The sequence below is a fragment of the Quercus suber genome, unplaced genomic scaffold (genome assembly GCF_002906115.3).
Source record: "Quercus suber isolate HL8 unplaced genomic scaffold, Cork oak 2.0 scaffold_154, whole genome shotgun sequence".
In the NCBI taxonomy this organism is placed as follows: domain Eukaryota; kingdom Viridiplantae; phylum Streptophyta; class Magnoliopsida; order Fagales; family Fagaceae; genus Quercus; species Quercus suber.
The window spans coordinates 182,566-196,846 of NW_027069615.1; the positions used below are offsets into that span (position 1 = coordinate 182,566).

Sequence of the window (14,281 nt, forward strand, 5' to 3'; positions counted from 1 at the left end):
TTATATTGGTAGAACATAACACAGAACACAAAAAGTGGTATCAAGAATTTGTATTGGAATATAAAATCTAAGCTTAACTTGTACTCCAAGTGAAGAATTGATCTATTGCCCAACCTCTAGGAAGTTTGTCAATCTTAAATTATGGGCTAAAATATACTTTACACTCTTTTAAGTTTTGGTTACTTATAAATCTATCCTTCAACTTTTAAAACATACAATTTACACCCTTGACTATTACTTCTTGCTATTTGCTGAAGAAAAAACATCATTCTGTATAGAAAATTGACATCTTGTAATAATAGAGGATGTAAATTGCAAGTTTGAAAGTCAATGTTGTAAATTACAAGTTTTGAAAATAGATGCGCCGATTTAGAAGTGACCCTAGACTTAGAGGGTGTAAAGTGATGGTATTGCACATCAAGCAATGATGAAAAAAATGATTGGTTAATTTAATAAAATTAAGCTTAAACTCATTAGGTTAAGCTTGTATTTTAAGGGGTGTCCCAACATGGTGAATAAATCTCCCACAAAGAAACTCCTCCAATTGTTAATATTTAAACTCTCCCAATCCCAAAATATAATACAAATTCTATCTGTGCACTTCCAGTTATATATCTCAAATTTATTCCTTTTAGATCCTAAAAGGGCAGAGGTTTTAGTAGCAAAAGGAGAAAAAAGAAGAAAGAAAAAATAATAATAGATGGACAAAACTTTCTTGTAAATTAGTTTGGAGATAAATATAAGTCATGTGAATATAACATAGATATGTGATTAAAAGTACACGTAGGCAGTCTTTTAACACTCCTTTTGCAGTGCAGTAAAATGTTTTTTGAAAAATGTTCAACATTTTTCGGTGTTTGTTTGCTTGTAAAATGTTGTCAATAAACTTGCAAAATGTTTTTCGTTGACTGAAAGTCTGTGTAAAAACTTGTAAACTGTTTTACTAAATTTTATGGTTGTAAAACGTTTTCCATTTGTTTCTAATTGAAGTTTTTTTTTTTTTTTTTTTTTTTTTTTTACAACGAAACAAACACCAAAGAGTGATTTCCAAAGCATTTTTAGGTATCCAACCAAACACTAGAAAATTAATAATATAACGCTGATCAACGTATACTTGCTTGGAGACTTGGCCTGTAATTAATATATGTAAGATCAACTTATACTTTGACCGAAGAATTGGGTCTTTCAATCTTAAATTTAATTAGCAAGTACAAGTCGTACTGGTTAATACACGACTGACTTTCTATCAAAAAAAAAAAAAAAATACACGACTGACCTAGCAAAAGATTTATCAACCTGCATTCACACGATTACATACCGTCTTAGATTCTACTTGATAATCTATAAATAGCAACCAAACTATAACACTTTTGCAACATCAAGTTCTAGCTTAACATTTGCTCAAAAAAAAAGTTCTAGCTTAACTTCAAACTTTCTTAGCTATGGCTTATAATAAAGCTTTTTCTCTGTTTTCATTCACTCTCCTCCTCCTTCTCCTTCCTCTCCACTCGCATGCAACTTCACGAAACATCCATGACAAAAAATCATCACCCTTTGAGTTTCTCAAACATCTTCAGGGATGTCACAAGGGAGAACAGGTCAAAGGCATCCATAACCTCAAAGCCTACCTCAAAAATTTTGGTTATTTGAGCTATAACCATTCCAAAAATCACAATCATACTAATGATGATGATTTCGATGAACTCTTGGAATCTGCCATTAAAACATACCAACTAAACTACCATCTCAATGCCACTGGAACTTCGGATGCCAAAACAGTATCAACAATGATGATGCCTCGTTGTGGGGTGGCAGATATCTCCAATGGTACGAATTGGATGTGCTCAGGCAAGAAGAAACATCATCACCGCCATGGCTCTTTACATACCGTCTCTCACTATACTTTCTTCCAAGGAAATCCCAAGTGGCCATCTTCTAAGTACCATCTTACCTATGGATTTCTTCCTGGCACTCCAACTGAAGCAATGAGTCCCGTCGCAAAAGCTTTCGAAACATGGGCTGCCAACACACACTTCAAGTTCTCAAGAGCTCAGGAACACACAAATGCAAATATCAGAGTTAGTTTCCACAGGAGGGATCATGGAGATGGGCACGCTTTTGATGGAGCTGGTGGAATCTTAGCACATGCTTGGGCGCCTACTGATGGGAGATTCCATTATGATGCAGTTGAGCAGTGCAGTGTTGGAGCTGCCCCAAATGCGTTTGACTTGGAGACTCTTGCATTGCATGAAATTGGGCATCTTCTTGGACTCGATCATAGCTCGGTTGAAGGGGCCATCATGTGGCCTAGCATACGTCCAGGAGTGACCCAAGGTTTGCATAGGGACGATATTGATGGAATTAAAGCCTTATATAATTTTTGAGTGTGTAAGCCTAAATATTAGCGGGTAGAGAATAAAGCATTTGCTATCTACTAGTTAAATTAAGTGCCAATGCATGGCCTTAGGGGTACTAGGGTATACATACTTCGAAAAAGGGCAAGAGATTATTGCAAGGCGCATAATAAAGGTTTCACCGACTCACACGAGAAAGTGATGTTTGATTGTAATTTTCTTCATGCGGTAATAATAATGATTTGTTTGTTGTGATGTGGTAAATAAAGCTTTTAAAAAAAAATTCTAACTATAATAAAAATAATAATAATGATTTCTTTAGGATTTTTTATGATGGTGTTTCAACACGAAAACTGATGATGCTAAAAATCATCAGTTGAGTCACTCGTCCAATTCAGAATTTTTGAATATTTCGTAGGATATGCAAAATAAAAAGAATTGATCAAAGAAGCCACCAAATTGTGCTCGGTGGGAGAGCCTCCAATGCTTGAGTCAATATCAACTCATATTTTCCATATATAAATAGTTTTTGGTAGTTTTTGACATACCTTAGCAAGTGAGACAGCTTGTCTCTTTTATAGGTGACTTAGGTAGCTGTTGGACATAATTATAGGTGATTATTACCTTGAGTATAACAATTATTTTCTTTATGGGAGTTTAATACCTTGAGTAATGGTCGTCAATGAATATATTGAATGTTATTGAGCGGTTATCTTTCTTTGATGGCTTGCTAATGACTTAACGTCGTCCATTGTGGTTGACAACCAATTGATTTTCTTAGACTCATAAAAAACTATTAAAAAATTTGGATCTTTTAAAAGTAGGATATTATGTAGAGCAAGTTATCAATTCATACTAATGAAATATAAAATAAAATGATATGGATAAGATGTATTTGTCTAGGATCCTCGTCCGGTGAGCCATTGTCGAGAAACGACCTCAATTAGAACTCTACAAACAAAAAAAAAAAAAAAAAAAAAACATATGAGTCAACAAACAAGTATGAGATATGTACTACCCCAAAAACCAAGGAAGGCCTCCTGATAGGGAAACATGATTCCCAAAACATATGATCTGAATTTACGAGAGTAATGGTCATAAACGGATAAATCTAGAATCTATGTAACCCAAGAATAAAACTCCTATATATAATCTCCCTCGAACGCATGAAAAGAATCCTCCTCGGCCTAAATCATGATAGTTGCTTGAATTACAAGACTGATTAAGTGACCCAAGAGCTCTATAAATATAGTTGAATTCCAATTTCATGAGGTATGAGAAAATCACAACCGTAATATTCTCGCAATTGTGAATAGCGTGGGCATTAAGTCAAGCATCAAAAAAGTTTAGGTTGGCATTGCTGGAGTTTATGCCCTAAAATCCAATTTCTTAGCATATCATAAATAATTAAATAGTTTAATTATATGAGACTATCTATAAATGAACTAATGAGATATTATCTTAGTCTATGAGATGCATAGTATGTGATTTATGTGAAAAATCACAGAAGTTATAAATCACAAGTTCTTTGTTAACTCAGAATTTTAGTTCGTAGTTGATGATGAAATTGAGCATTTCATCTGCGAAGACTATAACATATCAACTAATATGATTTGTCTTGATCATGGAAGTGGAGACTTCTTGCAGACGACTAAATTTCTAGTTCGAAATAAATCAAACAAGTAAAATAGTTGTACAAATGTAAATTTGTATTGATGATTGTGTGGTACAATTCTCTGTGATTACAAATGAGTTATCCTCTGATTCGATCTCCTTGAAAGATTTGTTGATTGGATTTGTGGTAATGTGATTTTGACTTGAACACAAAGTATCCTTCAATTTGGTTGAAGGATGGATCGAAGATTGCTAAAACGGAATTACAATGAATTTCTGGCTATGAGCTTGTTAGAAATCCTTTGTTCTTCACGTTCTTCGTGTTCTTCGTGTGTTCTTCGTGTTCTTGGATTTGTGGGGAAGTTCTTCGGGGCTTTAGAGGCTTGAATCCGTAGAGCTTCACTAATTTTTGATTTGTTGATGTTTTCAGACACTTTAGGCTTGATTCCCGCAGACTTTTGGATCTAGGCGATGATTTGGATGATTTCTCTTCGAATGTTCTTCGTATTCGAAGTTGAAGTTCTTGAAGTTCTTGGAGGCTTTAGAGCTTGGTTCCGGCAGAGCTTCTGGACTTCTGAGTGCTTCAAATGGTTTGGTGTCCTCCTAAATGTCTAGGAAGGCTTCTATTTATAGGAGTTTTGGGGTAGGTAAGCGACACGTGGCGGAGTCTGATTGGTGACACATGGCAGAGCTTGATTGGTCTGCTTATGTCATCGCTTGCACATGTGGAATGATTGTGTCATCGCTTACACGTGCGAGGTTGCTTAGGTCATTGCTTACACGTGCGAGGCTGCTTATGTCATCGCTTGCACGAGCTGATGCATGATTGGTTTTTGTATGACACTTGGCAATTTCTGTTGGCTTCTGAATAGTAATAGTAAAATCTAGCAACAGCATGTGGCGCTTTGTAATTGGCTGCATTTTGTGGACTTGGTAGTGTGACGTGTCAGCTTTGATAGGTCGGAATTTTTCTTCTCTACAAATGCCCCCTCAAGACTCATTCACACACACAGTTTCAGAGTGTGGTGTGAGAATGAGTTTCGAAAACAGACTTTTACTCTTGGCTCTTCAAATGAAGTAATTGAAGGTGGCGGAGCTTTTAGCAGGATGAGATAATTTCCGAGGAGTAGACCCACCCATATGAAAGGTTTTGATGAGGCTGGAAAGAGGTTTGCAAGTATTTGAATGTACTTACATGACCGAGCTTCTTAGCAGAAGTTAAGTTGAAGTAACTTCAGAAGAGTATTTTTGGATTGTTGGCGGCGATCACATGGTGTAGAAGATGGGGAAGACGCGAGAATGGTGGCTGGGTACAGCCTGCAGAGTCATGGGGCTAGCCTCGTGTTTTCAAGAACCGCTGGTGAAGTTATATCAGAAGAGTAAACTTTGGATTACGGCGAGGCCATGTGGGAAAGTGGTTGAGTGCGCTTGTGTCATCGTTTTACTTAGGTCGAGGTAATTCCAGAAGCTTATGGATTCTGGAGATGACGGTGTTGGTGGTGAAGAAGACGGGGATGAAGCAAAGCGAATGGGTGAAACATACGCCACCATGGTTCTGATCCTGTATGTGCATTCTGGCAATTCAATTAATTTCAACTTGAGCAATTGTTCTAGCATTTCAGGCATATCGGTATCTAGGAAAGGATACACTTTTTGTTCCCATTCCTTGAGTGATGAGCACCACGTCTCACGCTGTTGGCCCACATCGGGCCTCTTTTCGTTGGCCTTCACATTTCTCGTTGAAATTTTGATTGGGGCAAGGTTGACATTCATTGAGTCTTTGACATTACTTTTCGGATTCCTGTCATTTTTCCTCATTTCCCGTTTCTCTTTCCTTTCCTCAGGTACGGGAGGTTTTGTATTTCCATGGTTAGAGATACTCAATTCCATGTCATGCGCACAAGTTGCTAACTCTTCAAATGTTTGGGGCTTTATCCCTTGAAGGATGTAAAGAAGTCCCCAATGCATGCCTTGGATGCACATCTCTATAGCAGATATTTCAGAAAGTCTATCCTTGCAATCTAGACTCAAAGAACGCCATCGATTGATATAATCAACGACAGGCTCATCTTCCCACTGTTTAGTATTGGTAAGTTCCATCATGCTCACCGTGCGCCGTGTGCTATAAAATCGGTTGAGAAACTCTCTTTCAAGTTGTTCCCAGCTATCGATTGACTCAGGTTCTAAGTCTGTATACCAATCAAAGGCATTTCCTTTCAGTGAACGAACAAACTGCTTTACCAAGAGGCCTCCTTGAGTCCCCGCATTCTCACATGTTTCTACAAAGTGAGCCACATGTTGCTTAGGGTTTCCTTTGCCATCAAATTGTAAGAACTTGGGGGGTTGATACCCATTTGGCATCCTCATATTATCGATGAGCTTTGTATAGGGCTTCAAATATATAAGAGAACTTGTAGAAGAGCCTCCATATTGTGCTCGAATAGTGTTCGTTATCATATCCTGCAATTGTTGGATAGATATTGAAGCCATTGAAGCGGAATGTCCGTGTTGAGAAGTGCCTTCACCTCCTTTTCCCTTATCACCCTTAACATTTTCTCCTTTCAAGGTAAAGCCAGGTGGGCGCTCAAGGTCATGACTTGATTCACCCGAATCTTCTACCTTCAGCTTGTTCATTAGGGTTGCAATTTTGACGTCCTTTTCTTCAAGTGATTTTGTGAGGAGGATGATCCGTTGTTCCATTTCAGCCATCTTTTCTTCCATGGTAGAGGTGTTAGTCATCATTACTGGCATGACCTCTAGAGATGATGGAGAAAATGATGAAATAGGATGAGTCAAAGGTACTTCATTCCTTAAGTTTCTCATCACAGGTGAAAAGTTGATAGAAAAGGTCCTTGTTGGGGATGATTCATTACTGTTCTCCAAATCTTTCGAGACAGATGAATCCTTATTGGTAGCTTTCCTATTTGCAAGAAAGTCTAGAGAGATGACAGTAGAAAGCTCGCCCTCTTTGGTTGGTTGAGGTTGAAGTCGATCAAGAGCTTTGGATCGACTGCGAGTGACTGGGCCGACATAATCATCAGTACTGGAAGCATCAACTACTGATTTTCGAACATTCTTGCTAGAGGCCATTGAAGTTGGTAGCAAGATGATGTTGAATTTCTTTTGAAGGAGAAAGAGATGAGAGGTAGAGAGGTCCCACCGGGCGTGCCAGAATATGTAGACGACTAAATTTCTAGTTCGAAATAAATCAAACAAGTAAAATAGTTGTACAAATGTGAATTTGTATTGATGATTGTGTGGTACAATTCTCTGTGATTACAAATGAGTTATCCTTTGATTCGATCTCCTTGAAAGATTTGTTGATTGGATTTATGGTAATGTGATTTTGACTTGAACACAAAGTATCCTTCAATTTGGTTGAAGGATGGATCGAAGATTGCTAAAACGGAATTACAATGAATTTCTGGCTATAAGCTTGTTAGAAATCCTTTGTTCTTCACGTTCTTCGTGTTCTTCGTGTGTTCTTCGTGTTCTTGGATTTGTGGGGGAAGTTCTTCGGGGCTTTAGAGGCTTGAATCCGTAGAGCTTCACTAATTTGTGATTTGTTGATGTTTTCGGACACTTTAGGCTTGATTCCCGCAGACTTTTGGATCAAGGCGGATGATTTGGATGATTTCTCTTCGAATGTTCTTCGTATTCGAAGTTGAAGTTCTTGAAGTTCTTGGAGGCTTTAGAGCTTGGTTCCGGCAGAGGTTCTGGACTTCTGAGTGCTTCAAATGGTTTGGTGTCCTCCTAAATGTCTTAGGAAGGCTTCTATTTATAAGAGTTTTGGGGTAGGTAAGCGACACGTGGCAGAGTCTGATTGGTGACACATGGCAGAGCTTGATTAGTCTGCTTATGTCATCGCTTGCACATGCTGGAATGATTGTGTCATCGCTTACACGTGCGAGGTTGCTTAGGTCATTGCTTACACGTGCGAGGCTGCTTATGTCATCGCTTGCACTAGCTGATGCATGATTGGTTCTTGTATGACACTTGGCGAATTTCTGTTGGCTTCTGAATAGTAATAGTAAAATCTAGCAACAGCATGTGGCGCTTTGTAATTGGCTGCATTTTGTGGACTTGGTAGTGTGACGTGTCAGCTTGTGATAGGTCAGGAATTTTCCTTCTCTACACTTCTAATTAATATGTTGATATGTTTTAAGAATTAAAATATATTGAACTGGACCGCTGTGAGATTTATTATTCTCCTAACGACTGTCAAATGAATAATAAATCTCACGACTTCTATTTACATCAACTCTAAATGCCAAGAGAATAATGGACGTGATCATGAGATGTAGGTTGCTTTGATATATCAGGAGTGAGATCTATAAGTTACGATCAAAATCTCAGTATGTTGGGCAGCCGCATTTAGTGGTGATGGAACATATATTCTTAAGATGGAATTCATAATCTCTTAACTGAGATATGAAATATTCCCTTGAGATAAATTTAATGGGTTTGGTTATTCAGAGTGTTGGGCCCAACCACTTTAGTAAGGAGTTACTAAAATATATATTTATGAAATTGGATTTCATAAATATATAATGAATAACATAAAAGATTAAACCGGGTACTCAAGGATTAAGATGTAGTAATCTTCAAAATGGCAGTCTATATTCATAACTTTGTATGACTACGAATATTTTAATGAAGGGGTTGCATGTATAATAAAGTCTTGGGATATAATCTATTAATAAGACCTAGAGTACAATTATATTCTTATAGTGGTATTGAATATAATTAATGGTAATTTTGGACTTGTCAAGAGTTGATAGAAAAGCCAAGACCCATTGGAGTTAAAGTCTTATTTGTTCTCTTTGGTCTCATCTCAAGCCACAAACTTAAGCCCAATTGGGTAGGCCTAAAAGGCTAATCCAATTAGATAATTGGTTTTTATTTAATAAGAGTTATTAAATAAAGAAACTACCAAGGTAGTTAAAATGTACGTATGATGAAAAGAAAATAAATTAGTTTTTCTCCATAAGAAGAAGAAGAAGAACTTTCTTTGAGAATCAACGTACAAAATGACTGATTGAAAGACCACACTTCTTGGGCATCATGTGGAATTAAGATGAAGATTAAAATTATTCTCAAGTCTTGGCTTTGAATTTCACTACATCAAGGTACGCTTCCTATTTTTTGTTTTAGAATTCAAGGTTATATGTTATCTCTCATGAATGAAGTAGATTCGTGATTGTTGTTTCTGCTATGTGTTTTGTATGAGATGCAAAACCAGATTTTCTAACAGGCATCACACTTAAGGGTGTCAATTCGAGTTAGAAGGTCATATTCATGTTATGTCGATGTATGGATATTCAGCAAAATGACTCAATCCATTTAATAATCATGTCATGACCCTTCAACCTTAACAAGAAATTTTAATGAATTAGGTGAACATGACAAGACTTACTTGATACGCTTAATAAACGGGTCGTGTTGTATAGGATTGACACGAATGTGACACAACCTATTTCAACCTGCTTAATATTAAATAGGTTGGGTTGACACAAATTCAATTTATTTAACCCGCTTAAAAAAAGCACGTGATTAATACTGTTATAAATTTAATAAACAACAGATTTAATACAAACTCATAACATAAAAATGCCTATTAAGCATACAATTTGAAAGTAAATAATTACATCAAATACTTAAAACACATCATCTAAAAGTATAAAATAACATCAAAGTACATAATAAATATTAGGTCCATAATGCAGTACTCTCTATCTAGAGTGAGAGGAAGGGTTTAGGGTTTGAGAGTGAGAGGGAGTGTGGACAGGCTGAAATTTAAAAAAAAAAATCAAATTAAATATTTATATGAAGGTTTAGAGATTTAGAGTTTGTAAAGTTCAAGGGCTTTATAACTGAATTGGCACCTTCCCATGCACAAAGTACTTAGGGGTCTAAGGGGAAAGAGTTTGTAAATTTTCAACTTATAATTATATCACTTATAAGTTTTTGTAATTACTTTTTTTTAAGTTAAAAAATATAGGTTGGATATAAAAGGTATTTGAACAATCTTGTTAACACCCCATTTTGCAACCTGCATTTAACCTCACATGAAGGATAAAAGAGTAATTTCACATTGAAAATAGGCATCTTAATTGTGGCCATTAGATCCTTAATTTCATTTCAACAAAATTATCTTAATGTTGTAACAATCAAATTGACTGGTCATAAGCCTTAATCGAACCATCAGATTGAAAATTGTCATCAAATTAAGTTTGAATGGCCAAGATGTACTATCACAAAATGAGTCTGACTATATATGATTATGAATAATTGATTTTAATTTGTTATAATTATAATCAATTTGAAATTAATGACGTGTCATAATTTTACTGACTAGGACTACTTCTTATGGTAAGGTTGCACATACTTGATTAATTAAATAATCAAACATTAATCATTCATTAAGTAATTTGTATAATTATCTTTTTAATTGGGGTAAATTTGGAATTGATTAAGTCTGAAATAGAAGTAATTTGAGCATATTAATGTTAACTAGCTTGTAACTCCATGCATATGCATGGATATACTTAAAGATATACAATAAGATGCATAATATAACTCCTATATATATATATATATATGATTTAAATACTATTAATAGTTATTTTAATATTTTGTTAACTCTTTAAAAAAATTTGTATAGATATTATTAGGTATGAAATGTAAATTGTCCTTTTTTTTTAAATTATTGTGAAACGCTTTTTTTTTACAATTCATTTATTCTAGACTCTTTGGTTTTTATACTTAATAACTCACTTGAATAAATATTTATGATGTGATCCCATATTTGATTCTAAAATTAAGAAATAAAACTTTTTAAAAATAAATAATTTAGAACACATGGTGCAAAATTGGAACTCTAATTTGAGTTTCTCTCAGCTTCACATATTATTATATATATAAATTGGAAACTAATTTGAGGCCTGTTAATATTAATTATGCTGAAACTATTTTCAAACAAATGATCTCTGTTCACTATTTCATTGATATCTCTCTGAATATTTTTAATATGTGAGTAAAGTTAATTTTACCAGAAACTAGACATTTGAGGCTTCAATTTGAGCACAAGAATGAAGCAATTGCGATCAGAATTGAGAAAAATATGATTTTTTGAAATTAGCTCTGAAAACTGTTATAGGAGCTACGGGAAAAACTAAGGTTTTAGATATTTTGCTTGCTCATCACTCCCACCAACCTCCAAATTTAATGCACCAACTTTCTCTAAATACTAAAATAGGGTCTAGGTTCATGATTTTCTTTGATCATTTGTCAACCCTCATTAAATATCATTTCATTCATATTCTCTCCACCACTATTATATAAACCCCCCCTCCCCCTTCCTCTCCTCCATTCCAAAGCACATAGAAACACTCTCTCTTCTCCTTTCTTGAATTCTAATGAAGTAGAGTAGTTTTGTCATATCTTGATTTTCTTGAGACTTAAGGTATTGAGTGAGACTCACTCTCCCTCTCCTAGTTCTTCTTTTCTACTCTACCCTTAGGACCTCCATAAAAAGCCTCCTCCACTATGTGGATGTGGATCATGCATGCAGGTATAATCCTTTTTCCTAACTTACTTTTTATATTATTATGATGAGATTAAGATTAGAGCATGCTAGTTTTTATTTAAACTCCTTGAATATTTTTAAATGTTCTTAAATGTTTATATGCGTTTTTCACATATTCTTAGTTATTCATCACATGTTTATGCATGGCACTAGCTTTGATCTTAAATTTACATCAAAAATATGAAAAACATGTTAGTTTCATAATTCTTTCAAATCCTTGAATCTAGGATATCGTCATCCACACACATTCACTAGAATTTATTTTTCAATCCAAATACAATGATTAATAAATGGAATTAGGGTTTATCACATGCATACACATTAAATTCAACATGCAAATTGATTGATAACATATTGGATAATATGATATGAATGTTGGCCACCATAGTCTAGAAGACCAGTTTCACTGGCCAAGATGGATGTCTAACACTTTCTCATCTTGTAACATAGTTTCTAAACTTAGATTAAGGGTTGATAAATCAATGCTTATGCATGTAATTTTCACTAGGAAACAAAGCCATGTAATTTATCTTAGATTGTATCTAGGACCAAAGTCATGTAATTTCCAATGATCAATATACAGTCATTCTTAGATCAACAAAATAATGAATTTTTCAATTTTGGTTTTCTTATTTATTCCAATAATTAAGTAAGTGGCGACTCCATTATAAAACCCTTAATCTAAAGGGAAAAATATAATCAATCAAACCTCCATTCTAAGAGATAATAACATTACTCCACACATTCATGTGGGTTTGGCCCAAAACCAAAAACAGGTCAAGGCAGTCTCTCACAAATCTAAAATAAAATGAATATTTATTTATTATACAAGTTAATTGGGTAATGTTAAATTGGTCATTTCAAGTAGACACGAATAAATTGGCATATCAAATTTGTCAATTGCGGGTCACGCTTATTGACACGTTTATTATCATGTTGCTTTCGTTGACCCATTTATGACCCGAACCCGCTCAAGCCCAACCTTAACTTGCAAAAATCTATGTCGTGTTCATGTCATTTTCGTGGGTCATATCAAAAATTGACATAACTAATCACACTCATACTGCTTGAATGATCAAATTTTCCTTTATGCAAAGTAGTTTATTAGGCCGTCCTAATCCCAAGTTAACCATATAATCACTTATACTCTATCAATTGATGCCATCTGTGGCAACTTTAGGCCAATTACCAGTTTCCTAGGGAAAGTTTACATGGTCCAGACTTGGTCAATGGATGCCAAACATACCAAAACTTTCAAAAGCTCACAACCACTAGAAGTGACCACCATGGAACAATAGCTCCACAACCTAATTTAAAGCATACAAGAGTTCACAATGTGGAATTTATCTATTTTTTCAAGCTTGCTATAATTAATGTACATTGATGTCGCGAAAGTCTGAAGAGAACACGTACAATAATCTCTTCGATGGAATAGAAACTAAACCATTAATTTTTGGTATTAAACCTCAAATCCACGAAGGGTTTCTTGAATTCATAAAGTGATAGGTCTGGAATCCATCAAAGAAAACGATAAAGAAAAACTCTGAATTTTATTAATAATAATCTGCTTTGCCTTTAGATGCTACAAAACATATAAATATTGAAACGGTAAAACCCTAAGATGACTAGGAAACTCTCCAAAACCCTAATTCGCACTAATCATGAGGCAAATTCTAAATTTTACCAAAAATGGTAACATTGAGTAAAATGAAAAATCATAAACTACTAAACTTAAAGGGGTTGTCACAAAACAAGCGGGGCCTTATTATGACTTTTGAGCAAAAAGTTATTAAGGAAACCTAAATTATTAAAAAGGGCAAAATCACTGTTTTTGGGCCTAAATGAAGGAATTCACCAAAATTAAGGCGCACCTCATAGCAAAGCGATGACTATTTATTAGAAGACCGTTTTCATTTAGCCAGTCAAATTTCTTACAATTTCAACTTTGCTGCCCACATGACTTCTACTAGTGCATTTTTATCTTGCAACGCCGTGATTTCAGGCGCTTTTAATGTTCTAAGAAGGTCACTACTGTCTCTTCTACATCCTACATATTCCAAACAAACCTTGGCATTTGGATGAGGAGATTGTCACAAAAAATAAATAAATAAAAACTTTCTTTAAACGGGTGCTTAAATTTTACGAACATCTTTTTAAGAAGAAATTCTACAATCCCATAAAAGACTGTCTCACTTTGACTACAACGAAGTGAATTCTACTCTACAATGGGAATCTCAAGGCATTTTGCTCAATTTTATCTTCGATTATGTTCCCAAAGATTATGTATTTATTAGATGAATACGCAAAGGAAATATGTCATTTCCAATAAATTCTTTTCCTTGAAGCTCTTATTGAGATTCTAAAGATTATTCTAGATGAGAACTTAATTTGAAAAGCATGTATATTGACTTAATTTTTGATCGACATAAACGGCATAAGAGATTGTTTGTTACATAAAACAGAAGGAACAGCATTAGAGTTAAGGAGTGGCTATTCTTAAAGAGTAACTATTCCATGGAATGAAGATGCAACTAAAGTCGACAACATGTGGCACGATTCAGCACCTGAAGTTGTCGGATTGAGTGCCGAGTGCACCCCAAACCTGATCCGACTTGACTTGTGGACACCCTTAATATTAAACATACCTTTAGTTACAATTTCTTAGATGCATTACATTAGATTCTCCAATTAAATTCAAACATATAACTACATTGAATTTAATTAT

General features: G+C 34.9%; 1 protein-coding gene across 1 annotated transcript; it reads left to right on the top strand.

Annotated features, from left to right (window-relative positions):
* The first annotated feature begins 1,442 nt into the window (after window positions 1–1,442).
* Window positions 1,443–2,384, top strand: LOC136069145 (metalloendoproteinase 2-MMP-like). The gene has a single exon (XM_065777351.1). The coding sequence runs from the start codon at window positions 1,443–1,445 to the stop codon at window positions 2,382–2,384; it is 942 nt and encodes a 313-aa protein (XP_065633423.1).
* Window positions 2,385–14,281: the final 11,897 nt, after the last annotated feature.